Raw genomic sequence first — 16,857 nt, 5'->3', positions numbered from 1 at the left:
GGTGGGAAATAAGTCAACATCCTCCAAAGCCAGGAGACCAGCATAGGGAAATTACAATAGAAACCACTGTTAACAATTGAAAAAATGGGGCTGACAGCACTTTGCACAGTATGAGTAGGACCCAGGGGTCAGTCATCAGCACTACGTGGACACCCCTAGGGTATAGAACTGGAGGCCACCAAACACCACGGTGTGGCCATGCTGACCTACAAGCAGAGTCAGGGTGGATCCCATGATCCCTAACTTCAAAACCATCCCGTCTGTTTGGCTGAATATTGCTACAAGTGGCCTTTGGGGGCCCCTGAACACTTCTTGAGAGCCCCAATACATATCAAAATAAACAACTTTAAAATCACTAAGAAGGTAGAGATAACCTAAGGAACCAGAACTTAAAATCTTTGGAAGAAATATGCATGCCACTGTTCAGTTTTTGTACAAAAGAATACTGGACTACTATATTGCTTTGCAATACTTCATCCACTCTTGCCTAAAACAACATAAACAAAACTCTGCACTTTCCAGAATACAAAAATATTTTTAAAGCAAGGTAACTTTGTTTAACTTCTTTAAAAGCAGTAAGAGCAGTTCATGTCTTTCCCACACAGATCCTTCCTTGAGACCATTCCATGGAGAGTTTCCCACATCTCTACCCAATGTTGTTCATGCCCTGCCCTTACCATTCAAGGTCTTGGCCTTCTAAAACTATGGAAAATATGACTGAGATTGACCACCTTCCTGACTTGACTGTAAACCCTTGATGCAAGAATCACCGTCTCTACATCTTTTTACTTGCACCCCATCCCCCACTCCATTCCATAGCACCCTGCCTGGGCGCTGCTTGAGAAATAATCATAAAGTTCGTTGAATCCAAATTGAAAGGAACTTATTGTTTGGAAATGGAAATTTGGAGTTGATTCTTGGTTTTAGTTTCATAGAGTTGACACTCTCTTTAACCTTTTTTTTTAAAAAAAAAAAAGATTTAAACTAAGGACACAGGTCATTTCTATGGAAGATCATGCTGTTTTTTGATTAATTCTCCAATGGCCCGTTTTTTTTTTTTTACCTCCCAATTTGTTGAATCCTTGTACCTCCCCTTCTTATCAATTTTCTTTCTATCCTGGAAAGTTCTTATTGGGATGACTGGCCTCTTTCACGGGTGATAGACCTGCTCTGTTTTACCTACTAAATATATGCAGCCCCAAATTGTGTCTCATAGAAACATATTTATATACATTTCTATATGTTTCATACTTTTATGTATTTCTACATGAGGCACAAGTTGAGGTCAGAGAGAGTACAGTGGTAAAAGGGTTGCCTTGAAACTGGCCAACCCAGGTTCAATCCCCAGAACTATATTCTGGGCACAGAATCAGGGATATGCCCTGAGCATAGGGTGTGGCCCCAAAAGAAAAATATAAAGGTGGTATATGAGACATAATTTGTAATAAAACGGTTATTCTCCCACCTTGTCCAGAGCTTATCAGCCTTCTTTCCTAAACACTCTGGTGTTTTCATACCCCCTTCTACCCAGTCCTGCCTTGTCCTTCTACCCCAAGAAATTAACTGGTTTACACAGCAGGTTTGGTCTTGCGTTGGCCAGCTTATTGTTTCAAGGTGATTATGAAGTTACTGGGCCTGAATACACAGTTTATTAATTTTCAGGCATTCACAATGTCTCCCAGTTGACTGTAGACTGTAGGTATACGTGTGGTACCAAAATGACTAACACCCCCTGGAGTTCGCAATCCCTCCAGTGGCTTAAAAAAGATGAAGACCAGATAAATAGGTGTTATTAGAGACCCTTGGTTTTAATGACATAAAAAATGCTTGACTTCCATGGTAGCATTTTGAGACTTGGAAGAAGAGGTGGGACAAGGTGAAGGGATGAAACAGGGTCACAAAGGGGTACAGGAACCACAGCTCAGGTACGACATCTGGAGTCCATCAGGGTTCCTCCACTCATAAACATGCCTTCCCCCAGGCTCCTTGGTGTGAATGAGACTGTGGGATGCCCACAGACAACCAAAATGCATCACAGACTTGTGAGCATGTAAAGGCTGGGAAGATGGGGAGGTACAGGACAAGTGGTCAATACAGAGAAAGTGCTGCTTAATTTAGTGCTACAATGTGTTAAATTCTAACCTAAAGGAGCGACATTCTCAGTCCTGTAAGAGGCTGCCACTCACAAAACCATCCCAAGAATTAATTTAAAGAAAGGGAAGGGGGCGACAGTGATATATTTCCACAAGCTCCTTGGAACGATTTTCATAATTTTCCTTTGGTTGGATCAATACAAACTTAGCCCTTAATTCCATGAAAATACATTTTTTCACACATCTATGCACACACAGTCACACACACACACATATAAACCATTGGCAGCAGGTACTTTTAATTTGCTGGAAAATATTTCTAAGTCAAACAGCTCCAGTCCAATGAGTGTGCTCTCCGATTGGCTAGCCAGAGCAGTTGAGGGACCTGATTGGTCCCTGATCCTGAGGACCGATAAGAACGGCTATAAAATCCCTGGGTGCAGCTCTTGGGCCCCCAGTTTGCAAAAGCCAGAGGTGCAAGAAGCAGCGGCTGCAGCAGCAGCAGCAAAAGCCTCAGCAGGAGCAGCATCAATAGCCACGAAAAAATCCTCATCAAATCCTCACCTAGGCTTTCAGTGTATCCAGATCCACATCTTCACTCAAGCCCGGAGAGGAAAAGAGGAAAGGGGGGGAGGAAAAAAAAAACCAACAACTTAGCGGAAACTTCTCAGAGAATGCTCCAAAACTCAGCAGTGCTTCTGGTGCTGGTGATCAGTGCTTCTGCAACCCATGAGGCGGAGCAGAATGATTCTGTGAACCCCAGGAAATCCCGGGTGGCAGCTCAGAACTCAGGTAAGCGGCAAACCCAGGACCGGTTTCTCCCCCAAAGAGCTGTCCTCATTTGCCTCTCGCTTTTGCAACTGTGTCTGTGACGGCTGATCTTGATAATAAATGTGCTTCATGCCTGATGGCAATAAACTGCCAATGTAATCCAAGAGCCTTAGGAAGTGGAGCTCCTTTGTTTAATAAATTGCATGCAACTAACGAAGAAGCCGGGTGCTCTGCTGAGGGTATTTCATTGCATAAGCCTAGCCTGATTGCCTGAAATCTGGCACGTACCCTTTTGGGGGGAGGGGGGCTGGGGGAGAGGCTTGAATGTTGGCACGCTTCAAAGCACTCTCTATACTTCCAGACGCTGGAGCTGATCTTAAGGTGAGACATGGCTTGTGAGATGCTGCCCCCCCCCCCTTCCCGCCCCGTGCCTTCACCCTTAAGACCCTTCAGAGGTGACTTCCCCACCCCTCCAGAGAAGACACTTAAAGCCCTCTCTGCAGACCAAACCCTGGAGTCTGACAAATCCAGAGCAGATTCCAGGGCAATCCTGCTTCATCTGCTCTACCTCCTAGCTCTGAGCTCCATTCAATCTTCCCCTGCAGCCTGTGGCCAGAGAGCCGCTGGGAAAAGAGTATTTGTGAAAGAGAGCAGCTGTTTCTCCCAGGGGAAGGTCTCACTTGAGTTCTGGCTCCAAGAACAGTGAATTGGGTATTATCTTGGCCTCCGAAGGAGAAGAGTCCTCAGGAAACCGGCATTGACCCCTCTGCCTTTTTTTTTCTTTACTTCCCTGACTCAGCCTCCATGACTGCCCTCTCTCGCTCAACTGTCAGCAAAGATGGGATGGGAGCGCAGGTGTCCAAACGCTGCAGAGGCCACTCCCCGCACTCCCCTCGGAAGAGCACAGGTCCCCGCCGAGAGGAGGGCTTTGCCTCACTTCCTTTTGTACTTAGTTGCTATAGAGATGCAGTGATTCACAATTCGAGCTTGCCTAAAACAATAGCAACCCTAATGCATATTAAAACTGCTTAAAGCAAAGTTATAATTTGAACCCGTGGAAATATATAATTAGGGAAATGACTTGTAACATCCCAGAGGCTGCGGGTGGTGGGGGGGAGGGGACGCCTAACTGAACCATGCTTTTGATCTCAGAGGAGAATCCTATGGTATGAAGGCTGCAGATCTTCTCTCCTTGAGCTGCTTGCCAGAACACCCCCCTTCTGTAGGAGAGAAATTACTTTTATGGGAGATCTTATCCAGAATGTAGAAAGCCTCATGCAAGTTCTTTGCGGTTTTCTTCCAGTCTTGCACAAGGGGTGTCTTGGCCTTGTTATTCCACACCTGTGTTTCTCTTTTTTCAAAAAAAAAATGGCTTTGAATATGAGAGATTATGCATACCTCTGAGCACTGTCCTATTATGGGGGATGGGGAAACGTGAACAGATCAGATTCTTCTCTGTCCATATGAATGAAGGTAAGTTAAAAGCGGAACACAGAAGCAGCCCCGAGTGAACTCCTGGCAAATTCTTCTCTGCCTTTTAAGTCAAAAATGCCACCCTGTTATTCTAGAGGGCACTTTTGAAAGCCAGATGGAGACTCCCCGGCCGTGTCAATCCTAAACCTGACCACCAGCCACTGCTTTCTTTGTGCCTATGTGCTTCCAGGCTTGAAGTGATGCCCCTTGAGTCTAGAGCCCCTTCAGGTACCTCCATCGCATTGACTCCAACCTTCCTTTCCCAGACACCATGTGGCTGTAATGAATGGTGAGGCAAGATCAAGAGAACGGATCTCACAGGGAAACCCATCCCCTCTCTTTTGTTGTGTTCTGACTCTTTAGTGAAAATGGAATCTAATCTTTGAATGGGTCTATCTGCCCACCCCATGCCAGACACAGAAACGTTCTTCTAAGCCCATGTCCTTGAATCTTGCTCCTGCACTAACTTGACCCTTCCACACTACCCTCCGTGTTTGATCCAGATTTTATGGGCTTCTCTTCCAGCTGAAGTGGTTCGCTGCCTCAACAGTGCTCTGCAGGTTGGCTGCGGGGCTTTTGCATGCCTGGAAAACTCCACCTGTGACACAGATGGGATGTATGACATCTGTAAATCCTTCTTGTACAGTGCTGCTAAATTTGACACTCAGGTAATAAGACCTTGACCCTTGTTCCCACTGGTGGCTTGTCTGTTAGGATATGTTAAACTATTTTTCTTAGGGACCAGTCTCATAGAGAATCAGTTCTGCTTCTCAGCCTCCCCACTCTAAATTTCATCCCCAATATGTGTGCAAACACACACACACACACACACACACACACACACACATGCCTTTGGCCAGGAAATAAATTTTGCATAAGACATCCCTAACCCATTATAATGTACTATTGTAGCACACTGGCGGAGTCTTCATAAGGGGAAAAGTAATTATTAGAAAACTCTTTAGCTTTTCAAGAAGCAATAGAAATGTTCTTGTCACAGAAGTTCTTATTGTATGACCTAACATACTAGCTTGTGTACTGAGTACAAAAATCTCAATCCCAAGAACACAAAAGACATACTCTTGCTATTTTTAAGCTACAGGGTTGTTGATTATGGTTCATCCCATTATTTCCTTCATGCCTATGGAGCTCATTTCTCAAGGAAGTCTATATGACATTTTTGACTTTTGGCATCCTGGTCCCGGCATGCAATTTTTTCATTGAAAGGACAAGCAGGTGGCTGTAATACAGTGCTATGGGGAGCACCCCAAGTTCACATATTGTATTCCCTGTCCCTTCATCCATTCAAGCTAAAAATTTTCCTCCTATCTCCCTCCTCGGCAGGGAAAAGCATTTGTCAAAGAAAGCTTAAAGTGCATAGCCAATGGGGTCACCTCCAAGGTCTTCCTCGCTATCCGAAGGTGCTCCACTTTCCAGAGGATGATATCCGAGGTGCAAGAGGAGTGCTACAGCAAGCTGAACGTGTGCAGTGTTGCTAAACGGAACCCCGAAGCCATCACTGAAGTCGTCCAGCTCCCCAACCACTTCTCCAACAGGTACAAAATGAATCTAATTTGCAATTGTGGGGGGAGGGGCTGGGGACTGGTAGGCAGGCACAGAAGGGGGTTAAATTGCCAGTCATGCTCTTATTTTAGCTTGTGGTTTTCCCAGCTATTGCAGAAAAGAAAATGTTTGTGATTGGTTATGACAGCTTAAGCAGCCTGGATTTTATTTTTCACTGTTTTAAGAAAAGTCTTTCCATGCTGCTAATAGAACATTTCATCTATAGCATCTCAGTGCATTTTCAGTGTCAGGTTCTTGTCATAAGCCTGAGGGGAAGTGTGAAGTCTGTGGACACAAGTTTTTGAAATAAAATTTGTCTGAAATAATATTATAGATAGTACTGTTCGGATATTATGAAAATCCTATTCAAAGGTTACAGTGCAGACATTTAAATGTGCATGTATTTTGAGGCAGTCCCAAGCCCAATCTGTTACCTCACTCAGGCACCTTCTTACACACTGGAACTCTTGTGGAAAGTGAAAGGACTAGAATAGATGGTCCCAATGTACCTTCCAGGCCTTCAAGGAAGCTGGGGCTTCATGAGCACAGGAGATGCTGATGGACAGAGGTCAGAAACAATTTTGAAATGTCACTGAAAACGGCATTACATTTGTCAGAGTTATTCCTCTAGGGCCAGTTTCTTGGAAATGTATTCTGGAATCTCCCTGATCACATTCTTAGCAAAACTCCTGGATTTTATTAGCCAGGAGCGAATATTTTATACATGGTAGAGCAGGTATTCTCATTTCATGACTCAGAAGACATCCTACTAAGGCAAGGTTTCCCCATCTCTGACCAGTGAGGCACTATCAGGGCTAGAATACAGTAAGGCATGTGACAAGCTCAACCTACTGGGATCCCCCCACAACCTAAATTGACTCCCAATCCTGAAGTAATAGGACTCTTTGATTCTTGAGCCAAATGGGCACATATTCCCAAAGGTCAGTAATATCTTAGTCCAATCAAAACAGGCCTCACCAACTTACCTGATTAATTCCCTGGCCAAGTGCTGCCACCTTCTGCAGAAAACAGCAACAGCTCAGTCCTTCTGGAACTTGCCAGCAATTCCGTTTACACAACTGGAAGGCGGAAAACATCCCCGTAGGGAAAGGTTATGTTCCTTGCCGTGAAAACCTTGCAAAAGTTCTGGTCTACTCTTAGCTACAGTTCAAAACTCTTTGGAACCTCATGTCAATTCATAGTTTGTTTGTACAGTCCTTGGATGTGACTGTCACGGAGTTCTAACTGATTTCCTCAGAACAGGATAGTTATCCTGGATTTGATTCAGTCCAGCATTTATCTCAAAGGGCCGACTAAGCTTGGTCTTAAAGTTCTCCTCGGAAGCTTCTTTATTACATCTTCAGAGGGGAAAAAGATGAACTAATTGTTGGAGACTCCCTTCATCTTACAAATAAGGAAACATAATAAAGAATTCTCAGTCAGGGTTGGGACATGGCTCAAAGGGCTAGAGCACATGCTTTGCATGCAAGAGCTCCAGGTTCAATCTCTAACATAGCATGCTTCTCTGAGCACTTTGAAGAAAGACTACCAAGTACCAAGCTGGGAATAGCCACCACATAGCTGGATGTGGCTTCCCTAGCCTCCCGCCCCATTGAAAAAAAAAAATAGAAGAATTATTGTTAGATAGATTCTAAACACAAAGTATGTATTGGAGCACGGAGAAGAACAGAGGTATATTAACAAAGTTATTATTAAAAGTTTAGATCTTTAAAAATCCTGTGACATGGGCTGGAGAGATAGCACAGAGGGTAGGGCGTTTGCCTTGCATGCGGCCGACCCGGGTAAGATTCCCAGCATCCTATATGGTCACCTAAGCACTGCCAGGAGTAACTTCTGAGTGCAGAACCAGGAATAACCCCTGTGCATTGCCAGGTGTGACCCAAAAAGAAAAAAGAAAAAAAAAAGAATCCTGTGACAGTTCGTGATCTATAATGTATGGCACATACCCAATTTTGAGGCAATACTAACCTCCCAATTTCAACTGAGGTAGCATCTTCTATTAAAACAGGATAGGACTTACAGAAAGAATGGTATAAATTCCGGACTGGCATTCCTAACTTATTGAGTAAAAGGTAGTTTTAGAAAATAATAAGAGGCTGGAGAAATAGGACAAGCAGGTAGGGCATTTGCCTCACATGCAGTAAACCCAGGTTTTATTCTGGTACCCCCCCCATTTGGTCCTTCAGGCCCCACCAGGAGTGATCCCTGAGCATAGAGCCAGGAGTAAACCCTGAGCACAGCTGGCTATGGCCCAAAAAAGAAATATTAATAACAATAAAGTCATTATTCATTCCAGTGTCTTCTTTTCACCACCTTTAAAAAATAGTCACAAAAAAATCTTATTATCTCCCTCTTATTTGGGGGGGGGGCTGGAATTACACTTAGGACTATAGAGGAATGTTCAGAGCAATAGTGCAGCAGGTAGCGCATTTGCCTTGCACACAGCTAACCCAGGTTTGATCTCTGGCATCCCATATGGTCCCCCAAGCACTGCCAGGAGTAATTCCTGAGTGCAGAGCCAGAAGTGACCCCTGAGCATCACCGGGTGTGGCCCAAAAAGCAACAACAACAAAAATAGTGTAGAGGAAACCAGTTTCCTTAAAGACCTGGATCTTTCATGGAACTCTTAATTTACTCCAATTTTTTCACTTCAACTGGCTAGTGATATTCCTGCTCAGAACTGTAGAGGTTTCTGCTCCCATGCTGAACTTGATTTGTTCTATTTAAACTCCTCACTCTCCTGAAACATCCTGCTTTCCCAGCCTCTGTCCCACCATAGATACATGCAAAGTCGTGCCAGTTGGCACAGGATCACAAAAGGAAGTAGTTACAGGTTCATTCCACCTTCCTGTGACTTATCTAGCATGAGATTTTGGGCTGGGAGAATCCAAAGCCTGTGACTGGAGCAAGAGTCAGAACAGGGAAGTTTTCCATTTAAAAAAAAAAATTCACTGTGAAGAGAAAGGATAATTGGAGTTTCCACTGGGTGAATTTGCAAAATACAAATTCATCCCGGAGGCAAACAGGCAAAAATTGATCAGGCAGGAGGTTGGGAAGAAATTAGACTAATCCTGATCCAGAGTGGGAAAACTGACAAAGCTTCCAACTCTCTAGGGCATAGATAGGGAACAGGAAACAGAAGAATAATATTGATCAAGGGAAACAAAGGACTATTTATAAACCCTCACACAGAACGTTCCTAGGCAGTATGTGTTATTTGGGTAAGCATGGCTGAAACAGTAGCTATGGAGAATATCTGATCTTATTCTTTACCAGGAAAAAAAGTCACTGATGGAATTTTTAAAGTGGAAAGAAAGAAGCATGCTTTTAAAGGTCTTTTCAGAATGGAGGATCAGAACACTTAGCCCATCGAGTCTTTGTAGCATAACCCCACCAAACCCATAGATGTGAATAAAAGGCTCTTCTCAAATAACTTGAATACTTCCTACAAAGAATAAACCTTTGGGGCTGTAGCAATAGTACAGCAAGTAGGGCACATGCCTTGAATTTGATTGTCATGGCTTTGATTCCTGGCCTCAGACATGATCCCATGAACCCCACCAGAAGTGATTCCTGAGTGCAGAACCAGGAATAAAACTTAAGCACTACCAGGTGTGACCCAGAAGACAAACAAAATTAATTAGAACCTTAAGTAGAGATGCATTATTTTGTGTTGTTGTCGTTAAACCGAGAAAAAAATATATATATATGCATCAAATTTCTAGAAATTTGTCATGTCTGGAGGTCACCATAGAGGTTATTTATTCCAGTGGTTTTCAACCACCAGTCTGTAGACCAGTGCCTATTCATTGGTATAAAAAGTTGAAAATTACTCACTTAGACTTCTACATTTTACTGAGTAAAGAGGAGGCACAGACAAGGAACTGGTCTGTTGAAAGTCAAACAGCAATTGAATTACAGAGTTACAGAGATGAGTTACTAGAAGCATATAAATGAATTATAAGAACTTTTGTGAACTTATGCCAAATGACTTGATATCTAATTCAAGAATGGAATCAGTGAAGCTATCAGAAAATATCCACAATACAAAGATAGAATAACAAGAACAACTGAGTGAATATTCCCATCCATGGTTAACACTGTCACTGTCACTGTCCTCTCATTGTTCATCAATTTGCTCGAGCGGGCCCAGTAACGTCTCCATTGTGACAATTGTTAATGTGTTTGGCATATTGAATACGTCATGGGTAGCTTGCCAGGCTTTGCTGTGCAGGCAAGATACTCTCATTGGCTTACCAGGCTCTCCGAGAGGGGTGGAGGAATTGAACTCAGGTCAGCCATGCTGGCTGCTTACAAGGCTATCACTCCAGCCCATGGCTAACAATTATATTTAAATACATTCTGTCCACCAACAAACACACAACTTACCAGTACTACTATAGCATAACTTAGTTCAATATGACTTGTTACAAGATGGTGCTAAATAGATATGTGAAAATTGTAAATTAACTTTTGCTGGAGATATAGTCCTTCAGTCATCTCAGTAATTTTAGGAATAGTCTACTCATTTATGTCCACAATTCCAGAGATGATTGCTCTATTCCAGCCTTAACAGAGAGACACGGAATTAATGTGTAACTCTCAAGCAAATATGGCTGTCACACAAGCAATCTGACAGGCTGTCCAGGGAGTTGAAGCTTATAATGTCATGGGCATTTTCTAGTTGAAGAAGTTCTTTTACCCTACCCTTGTTAAGTTAACCAAGCCCCATGAGAGAAGAAATAAAGATGGATTTCACCAAGAGCAGTCAAGCTGGCAACGATCATCATTAAGAAACATCAAGATCAGGTCACATATCAGAATCAGGAGGAAAAGTAACAGTAAAGTAGGAGCCCTCAAAGGTCTGTTAAAGAGGCAAGCCTGGCTCTGCTTCCTTATTGGGGTTAGAATTTCTCGCCCACAGACAAGAACTCTCAATGCTGACCTCACATATTCTACAGCCCATTTGAGATTTGATCTCCTGTAAATAGATTCTTCTAAATGTTGAAGTGTTGGGCTCGAGTGATAGCACAGCGGGTTGGGCATTTGCTTTGCACGCTGTCAATCCAGGTTTAATTCCCAGCATCCCATATGGTCCCCCGAGCACTGCCAGGAGTAATTCCTGAGTGCATGAGCCAGGAGTAACCCCTGTACATTGCTGGGTGTGACCCAAAAAAGCAATAAATAAATAAATAAATGTTGAAGTGTTAATTTTTAAATTATAGAGGTTGTAGGGAGAGGTGAGAGAGGGGTCAGAAATCTTATTCTCCAGGATCAATCATTCTGTGAAACAGATACTGGGATCCAGAGCATACACATCTTAGCAGAATCCAAGAGTAGAGATGCATGAGGTTCTATGTGGGTGTGAGGAAGTCTGGAATTGTTGGTACAAAGGAGATTATTCTCAGTTTTTCCAAAACTTATTTTCTCCCCATTTCCCCATCCAAGAGAGATCTGCTTTGACTCATGCAATTCCAAAGGATTGGAAAATGTGCTTCTATGCCAGAGAATCCCAATTTTAACAACAGCTGGATCTAATCCTCTCTTGTGGAAGGGACAGGGTCAGGACTGTGTCTGAAACCCAGACACAGCACTTCTCTTTCAGTCCCCAAGTTCGTTCTGCTCTCTCACACAGGGGTGACCGCTTTGCTTCATTACCCACGTTCCACTCTAGTTATTGTGCATCCTTGTAAGGACCTCTCTGGGGGGATAAGTTACTCTGGAGAGATGTTTGATCCTATGCACTGTAAGGTGAGTTAAAAATAAACAGATTTCTTTTCGTGGAAGATCTTGTGGCCCGCCCCTCCTCCCATGATCATTTGGGGGCCTTTGAGGAAAGGGTCTTTCACCTAACTATCCAGAGCACTGTCACCAACAAACAGTCTCTTAGTTTTTATGCAATTAGTGGGTTTTGACAACTTCCATGTCAAAGTGAAGAAAACATAAATCCCAACTCAAAATAAGAATACCTGAACTGTCTTCCAAACAAAAAGGAAGTAACTTTATTTTCTTAGTGTTAGACAAATTCTTTGATGCCAAGTCATAATATAAAGCTTTGGTGTTTGAGACAAGTAGAGAATTCGCACAAAAAATTAAGGCAGTTTATCTAAAAATCATGACTTCCAGGAGAGTTATATCTTTAAGTATCAATTTCCTCAATAAATAGGCACAAATTTAGTCAGAAAATTGGCAATGAGAAGGTGATAGAGCATGACAACTATACACAAGAATCAAAATTAATGAGATGCAAATCTTGCCTTAAATATGTTTATAGTCCATTTAGAAAAAAATAATACCACCACAAAGTCATCAAATGCAGGTCTGTGGATACCACCCACATACGTAGAAGCCATCATAGAACTATTTAAGGATTACCCATTAAGGACAATTATTTTTTCATTTCAATATCTTAATTTTTCTCAAATGAGGAAAATTGAAAATTGGATTGATCAATGGCCTTTAACAAGTCCAGCTAAGTGTATAATGGGGAATTTTTATTTAGTAGAAAAAAAAAATGCCTAGGATTCTAAGACTGGGAACCTCCTTTAAAAAGCAGCTTAGTCTATGCCTTACATACCAAGACAAAGGAAAATTGCAAAGAGCCATCAAAAATAGCTCTAATTTCATATACAATGGTGTGAAAATTGCAAAAGTTCATCAAAATAATGCTAACTTTATGCAGAATGGCATTACCATTGTGTTGAGTGTTCGGTTCACCTCAATATTCTACTTCTACCACTAAGCTATTACATGACCTTTCCCCATGAGTTAGTTCCCCCAACCTTAGTTTCTCCCTATAAAATATGATTAAATAGTCCCTACATGAGCTCCACAGCTTCATCTAGTTCTGTGATTTTTCTCAACATTCTAGACATCATCATCTCTAGAGCTGTCAATGGAAAACAGAACTGTCTTTTACTCCAAGACCAATAAAGAAAGCATATGTACTCCAGCCAAGACAAAGCTGCAGAAGTCAGTGGCAAAGGCCACCTTCTACTGATAAACCATTTATGTTTTATGAATGGCCCATGGGGCCATATTTTGACTAGAGGCAGGATGAATGCCCGCATCTTACTTTGCTCTCCCTGAAAGACCTGTTCTCTTTCCCAATGCAGATATTATAACAGACTTGTCCGAAGCTTACTGGAATGTGATGAAGACACAGTCAGCACAATCAGAGACAGCCTGATGGAGAAAATTGGGCCCAACATGGCTAGCCTTTTCCACATCCTGCAGACAGATCACTGTGCTCCAGCACACCAGAGGGCTGACTTCAACAGGAGGCGCACCAATGAGCCGCAGAAGCTGAAAGTCCTCCTTAGGAACCTCCGAGGTGAGGTGACCTCTCCCTCTCACATCAAACGCACCTCACCGGAGAGTGCATAACCAGGGAGAGGCATTCACAGCCTCACAAATTAGGATCATTTTAAGGGTGTTCACACACCAACTTTGAGTGTACTGTGCCTGGTTTGATTTTTTTTTAAGTAGTTCTTATTTTATATCCCCCCCTTAAAGAAAACTGCATGAAACTAGGCTTCTGAAATCAATATCACAACATTCTGCAATGGCAGTGTTTCCACAAACAAAATACGTGTGATCCTTCTGCCTCTCCTTGGGAGAAATACCCTCTTTTTTCATCTTCCTCTATCATGTCTTTTTCCTGCTCTCCTCAAACAACTCTCAGATCCCTCCCCCAAAATTCATGTAATTTTCCAGTCATTGTAATTTGAAAATGTGGAGCCCTTTAGAATGGTTGCCCCAGTAGAGTTTGCTGATAAGAAACAGCTTAATTTAAATGCATGTCTTAAGTGCTCATAAAGACGTTAAATGGAATTCGTGTTATGAATCTGTGCTGGCCATGGACGAATATGAATGTCATGTTTGAATTCTTGATCTCTCATGAGCTAGTGTCTTATGGTCTTGATCCTCTAATGTCTAATTTCCTTTCCAACACATTTACCAAATTGCCCAGGCCTGGTTCTCCAACCAGACTTTGAGCCTGCATCTTCTTGCATCTAATGAAAAACAAAAAGCTAACATCTTTATGTACTGTAACTGCTCAGAGCTTTAAAAGTATCTTAACAATTGTCTTAAAACCAGAGAATCTTAAGGTCTAACTGTGGAATATAAATAGCTAAAAACTAATGTACTGTACATAAATTCCAGAGGACTCTGCTTAAACAAAGCAGTATATAATAACTTTATTGCATATAGATTTAGTTTTGTAACTTAGCTTTATTTTTCTTTTCCTGGGAATGGAATAACTATCTTGCTTCCAGATATCCACATAAATGCTCCTTGTGGCCTTTTTTATAACTAAGGGGGTAGAAGTAGTTTTACTCAACATCAAAACTTAAGATGGGCCTATATGAGATAGAAAACCAACAGATTTATCTGAAGGACCCCAGGTAAGATGTTAATCTCCCAGCCCACCTCAACTCAGAGGCTACTCTTGACTTGGACCTATCCTGATACAGCTCTGTCACATCCAACTGGGAATTCAAAGAACCAAAAAGAGCATTCCTTTGGGCTTGGACCACTTACAGAGTGATAGGGCCTACTATACCTTGGGAAGTGGCACTTCTTGACTCACCACCTTTCATCAGTGCCTGGTTCCTCACAAACTGATGAGGGGGTGGGAGACTTTCCATTCAATCAATCAGGAATGAGTCAATCAGCCTTTGGGTCTTTAGTTTGGAGGCCTTAGGACTGAGGGGGTATAAATAACCCTGGGCTGTCCAGCCTTAATAGACTTCTCTTACATTTTTGTCCTGTAGCACGCTGCCTGTCAAAGTAGTCCTGGCAGCTGGGCCATCTCTGTAGGATCACACAAAAAAAAAAGAAAAAAAAAGAAAAAAAGAAAAAAAAAAGAGTGAAAAAAGAGCTGGTGGTTTGATCATTTCTACCGTGATGTTTACAAGATGGCGACCACCAAAGCCAAATGATTAACTTATCTATGAACAACCGTAGTTTCTCAGGGTCACTGTCCTTGAACCCAACAGTCCATGATGAGCGTCACTGCCCACCGAAGGTCAATGTTGATAAAGGAAGAGGGAGCAGGCGTAGGACTGTAGGGGCCACTCCAAACTTGCTTAGGTAGAAACTATTGGTGCTTGACTCTCACTAAGCTAAACTCAAGATCTGACCAAATCTAGTGATAGGATTCCTGGTGGGAGGAGGGAGGGCAAACTCCAGAAAAATGAAAAGCAATACAACTTTACCATAAAGCCTTTAAAGCCAGTAATGTGCTGCTCAAGGACCACGAGCAATTGCAGCAGACCCAGCAATGACAGCAGCAGCACGAGTGTTGCTGCCTTTGTCCCCACACAGCCTCTAAGCGTGCTGACATCAGATTGTTAAGAGCATTTTTATACTCAGAACTGTCCCATCCCCAGGTCCCCAAACATATGGACACTGCCTTAGCCTCTTGGAAATCAGGTTGACCGTTCTCTTAGTTGACTCTCCTTCTCCCTCCCACCCCTGTCCCCTACCCCTAGGCAAGGCTGACTTCTCTGAACCAGAAAAGCTATTAAAGTTTGTGTGTTGTGTCCATTTCTCAAAACCCACTAAGCCAGGACCCCAATGTGACAAGTAGTTCATGAGTATTCCTAGCAAAATTCTCTCTTACTTTAGTTCAGTAGATTATCTTTTTTTGCTGTGACCTCTTGAAGCCGTGGTACCCCCCTTTTCTCCCCACAATGGTATTTATATATGTATCTACAATACATATATCTACACACATGGAAAGAAGCAGTTCTCACAATGTTGCTAGTTTTTTGCTTCTCTTTACCCCATCCCACTCCCTCCAACTCCCCGTATAAACTTCCAAAGCTTCGTCTTGTGTTTGCTGCACAGAGTGATTCCGGGGCTGACCTAGACCAGTTTGCATGATTCTTCTATTGTGATTTGGTTGCACTTTAGACATTTTTGTGCCATTATATTTGCATTATGTATTTATAATTTAAATGATATTTAGGTTTTTGGCTGAGTACTGGAATAAACAGTGAGCATATCTGGTATATGTCATTATTTATTGTTAAATTACATTTTTAAGCTCCATGTGCATATAAAGGTTATGAAACATATCATGGTAATGACAGATGCAAGTTATTTTATTTGCTTATTTTTATAATTAAAGATGCCATAGCATAATATGAAGCCTTTGGTGAATTCCTTCTAAGAAAAATAATAATTATAATAATAATAAAGTGTTATGTTTTATTGGTGTTTTCCCCCAATGTCTTTCATTGTTATTCTTTAAAAACTCTCGAATGAGAATTCCTGAACATGAGTTAATGGAATGTCTGATTAGTTCCTTGGAAGTAGCCATTCATTCATGTAAATGAAAATAGTGTAAGTCAACATTTTCCATATCTTACTAAAAACTTTTAGAGGCACCCATCACCCTCACAGTAAAACTGCATTTCCTTATAAACTTAGAAACTTTAAGGTCTAGATACTACTCCCCCCACCAATCCCATGCCCCCTTTTCCTTCCCATTCGTGAACTCTACTCATCAGACACATTTCCACACTGAAGAGAACAGTGTTCTCTCACTTTCTTGTTCACCAGTCCTTGCCAACAGTAGCTAAAAATACTTTTAGCTAACTGCACTAATATGCCCCCCTACTTGCAAAATATCATCAATACATTAAATAAATGGAGCGTAATAAGTTGGAAGAGAAGGAAAACCCATTGAATCAATGTGACACAGGAAGCAGATAGCTCTATGGTCATGAGCATTCTGCTCCAGGATAAGACTTCGGGAATTTGATTTCTAGCTCTTCCATTTGTTAACTGTTTGAGGTCTGATTCGTTACTAAATTTTAAAAAATTGTTTCATCTCTGTAAAATGTGCTATCGCTCCAGCTGGAGTGATAACACAGCAGTAGGGCGTTTGCCTTGCGCACAGCCAGCCTGGCCGAGCCAGGTTCAA

General features: G+C 42.1%; 1 protein-coding gene across 1 annotated transcript; it reads left to right on the top strand.

The window, feature by feature from the left end:
• The first annotated feature begins 2,575 nt into the window (after positions 1–2,575).
• Positions 2,576–16,142, top strand: STC1 (stanniocalcin 1). The gene is made up of 4 exons (XM_056119159.1): positions 2,576–2,885; positions 4,863–5,005; positions 5,682–5,893; positions 13,037–16,142. The coding sequence occupies exons 1-4, from the start codon at positions 2,768–2,770 to the stop codon at positions 13,305–13,307; spliced, it is 744 nt and encodes a 247-aa protein (XP_055975134.1). The 5' UTR covers positions 2,576–2,767; the 3' UTR covers positions 13,308–16,142.
• Positions 16,143–16,857: the final 715 nt, after the last annotated feature.

The sequence above is a fragment of the Sorex fumeus genome, unplaced genomic scaffold (genome assembly GCF_029834395.1).
Source record: "Sorex fumeus unplaced genomic scaffold, SorFum_2.1 ptg000039l, whole genome shotgun sequence".
Taxonomy (NCBI): domain Eukaryota; kingdom Metazoa; phylum Chordata; class Mammalia; order Eulipotyphla; family Soricidae; genus Sorex; species Sorex fumeus.
This window is presented reverse-complemented; position numbering and strand designations above follow the sequence as displayed.

What these genes read in the sequence shown, in the direction of transcription:
- STC1 (XM_056119159.1), top strand. Translation starts at nt 2,768, where the DNA reads ATGCTCCAAAACTCAGCAGTGCTTCTGGTGCTGGTGATCAGTGCTTCT. An exon ending in GGTGGCAGCTCAGAACTCAG is followed by an intron (nt 2,886 to 4,862) that starts GTAAGCGGCAAA and finishes CTTCTCTTCCAG; the next exon opens with CTGAAGTGGTTCGCTGCCTC. An exon ending in CTGCTAAATTTGACACTCAG is followed by an intron (nt 5,006 to 5,681) that starts GTAATAAGACCT and finishes CCTCCTCGGCAG; the next exon opens with GGAAAAGCATTTGTCAAAGA.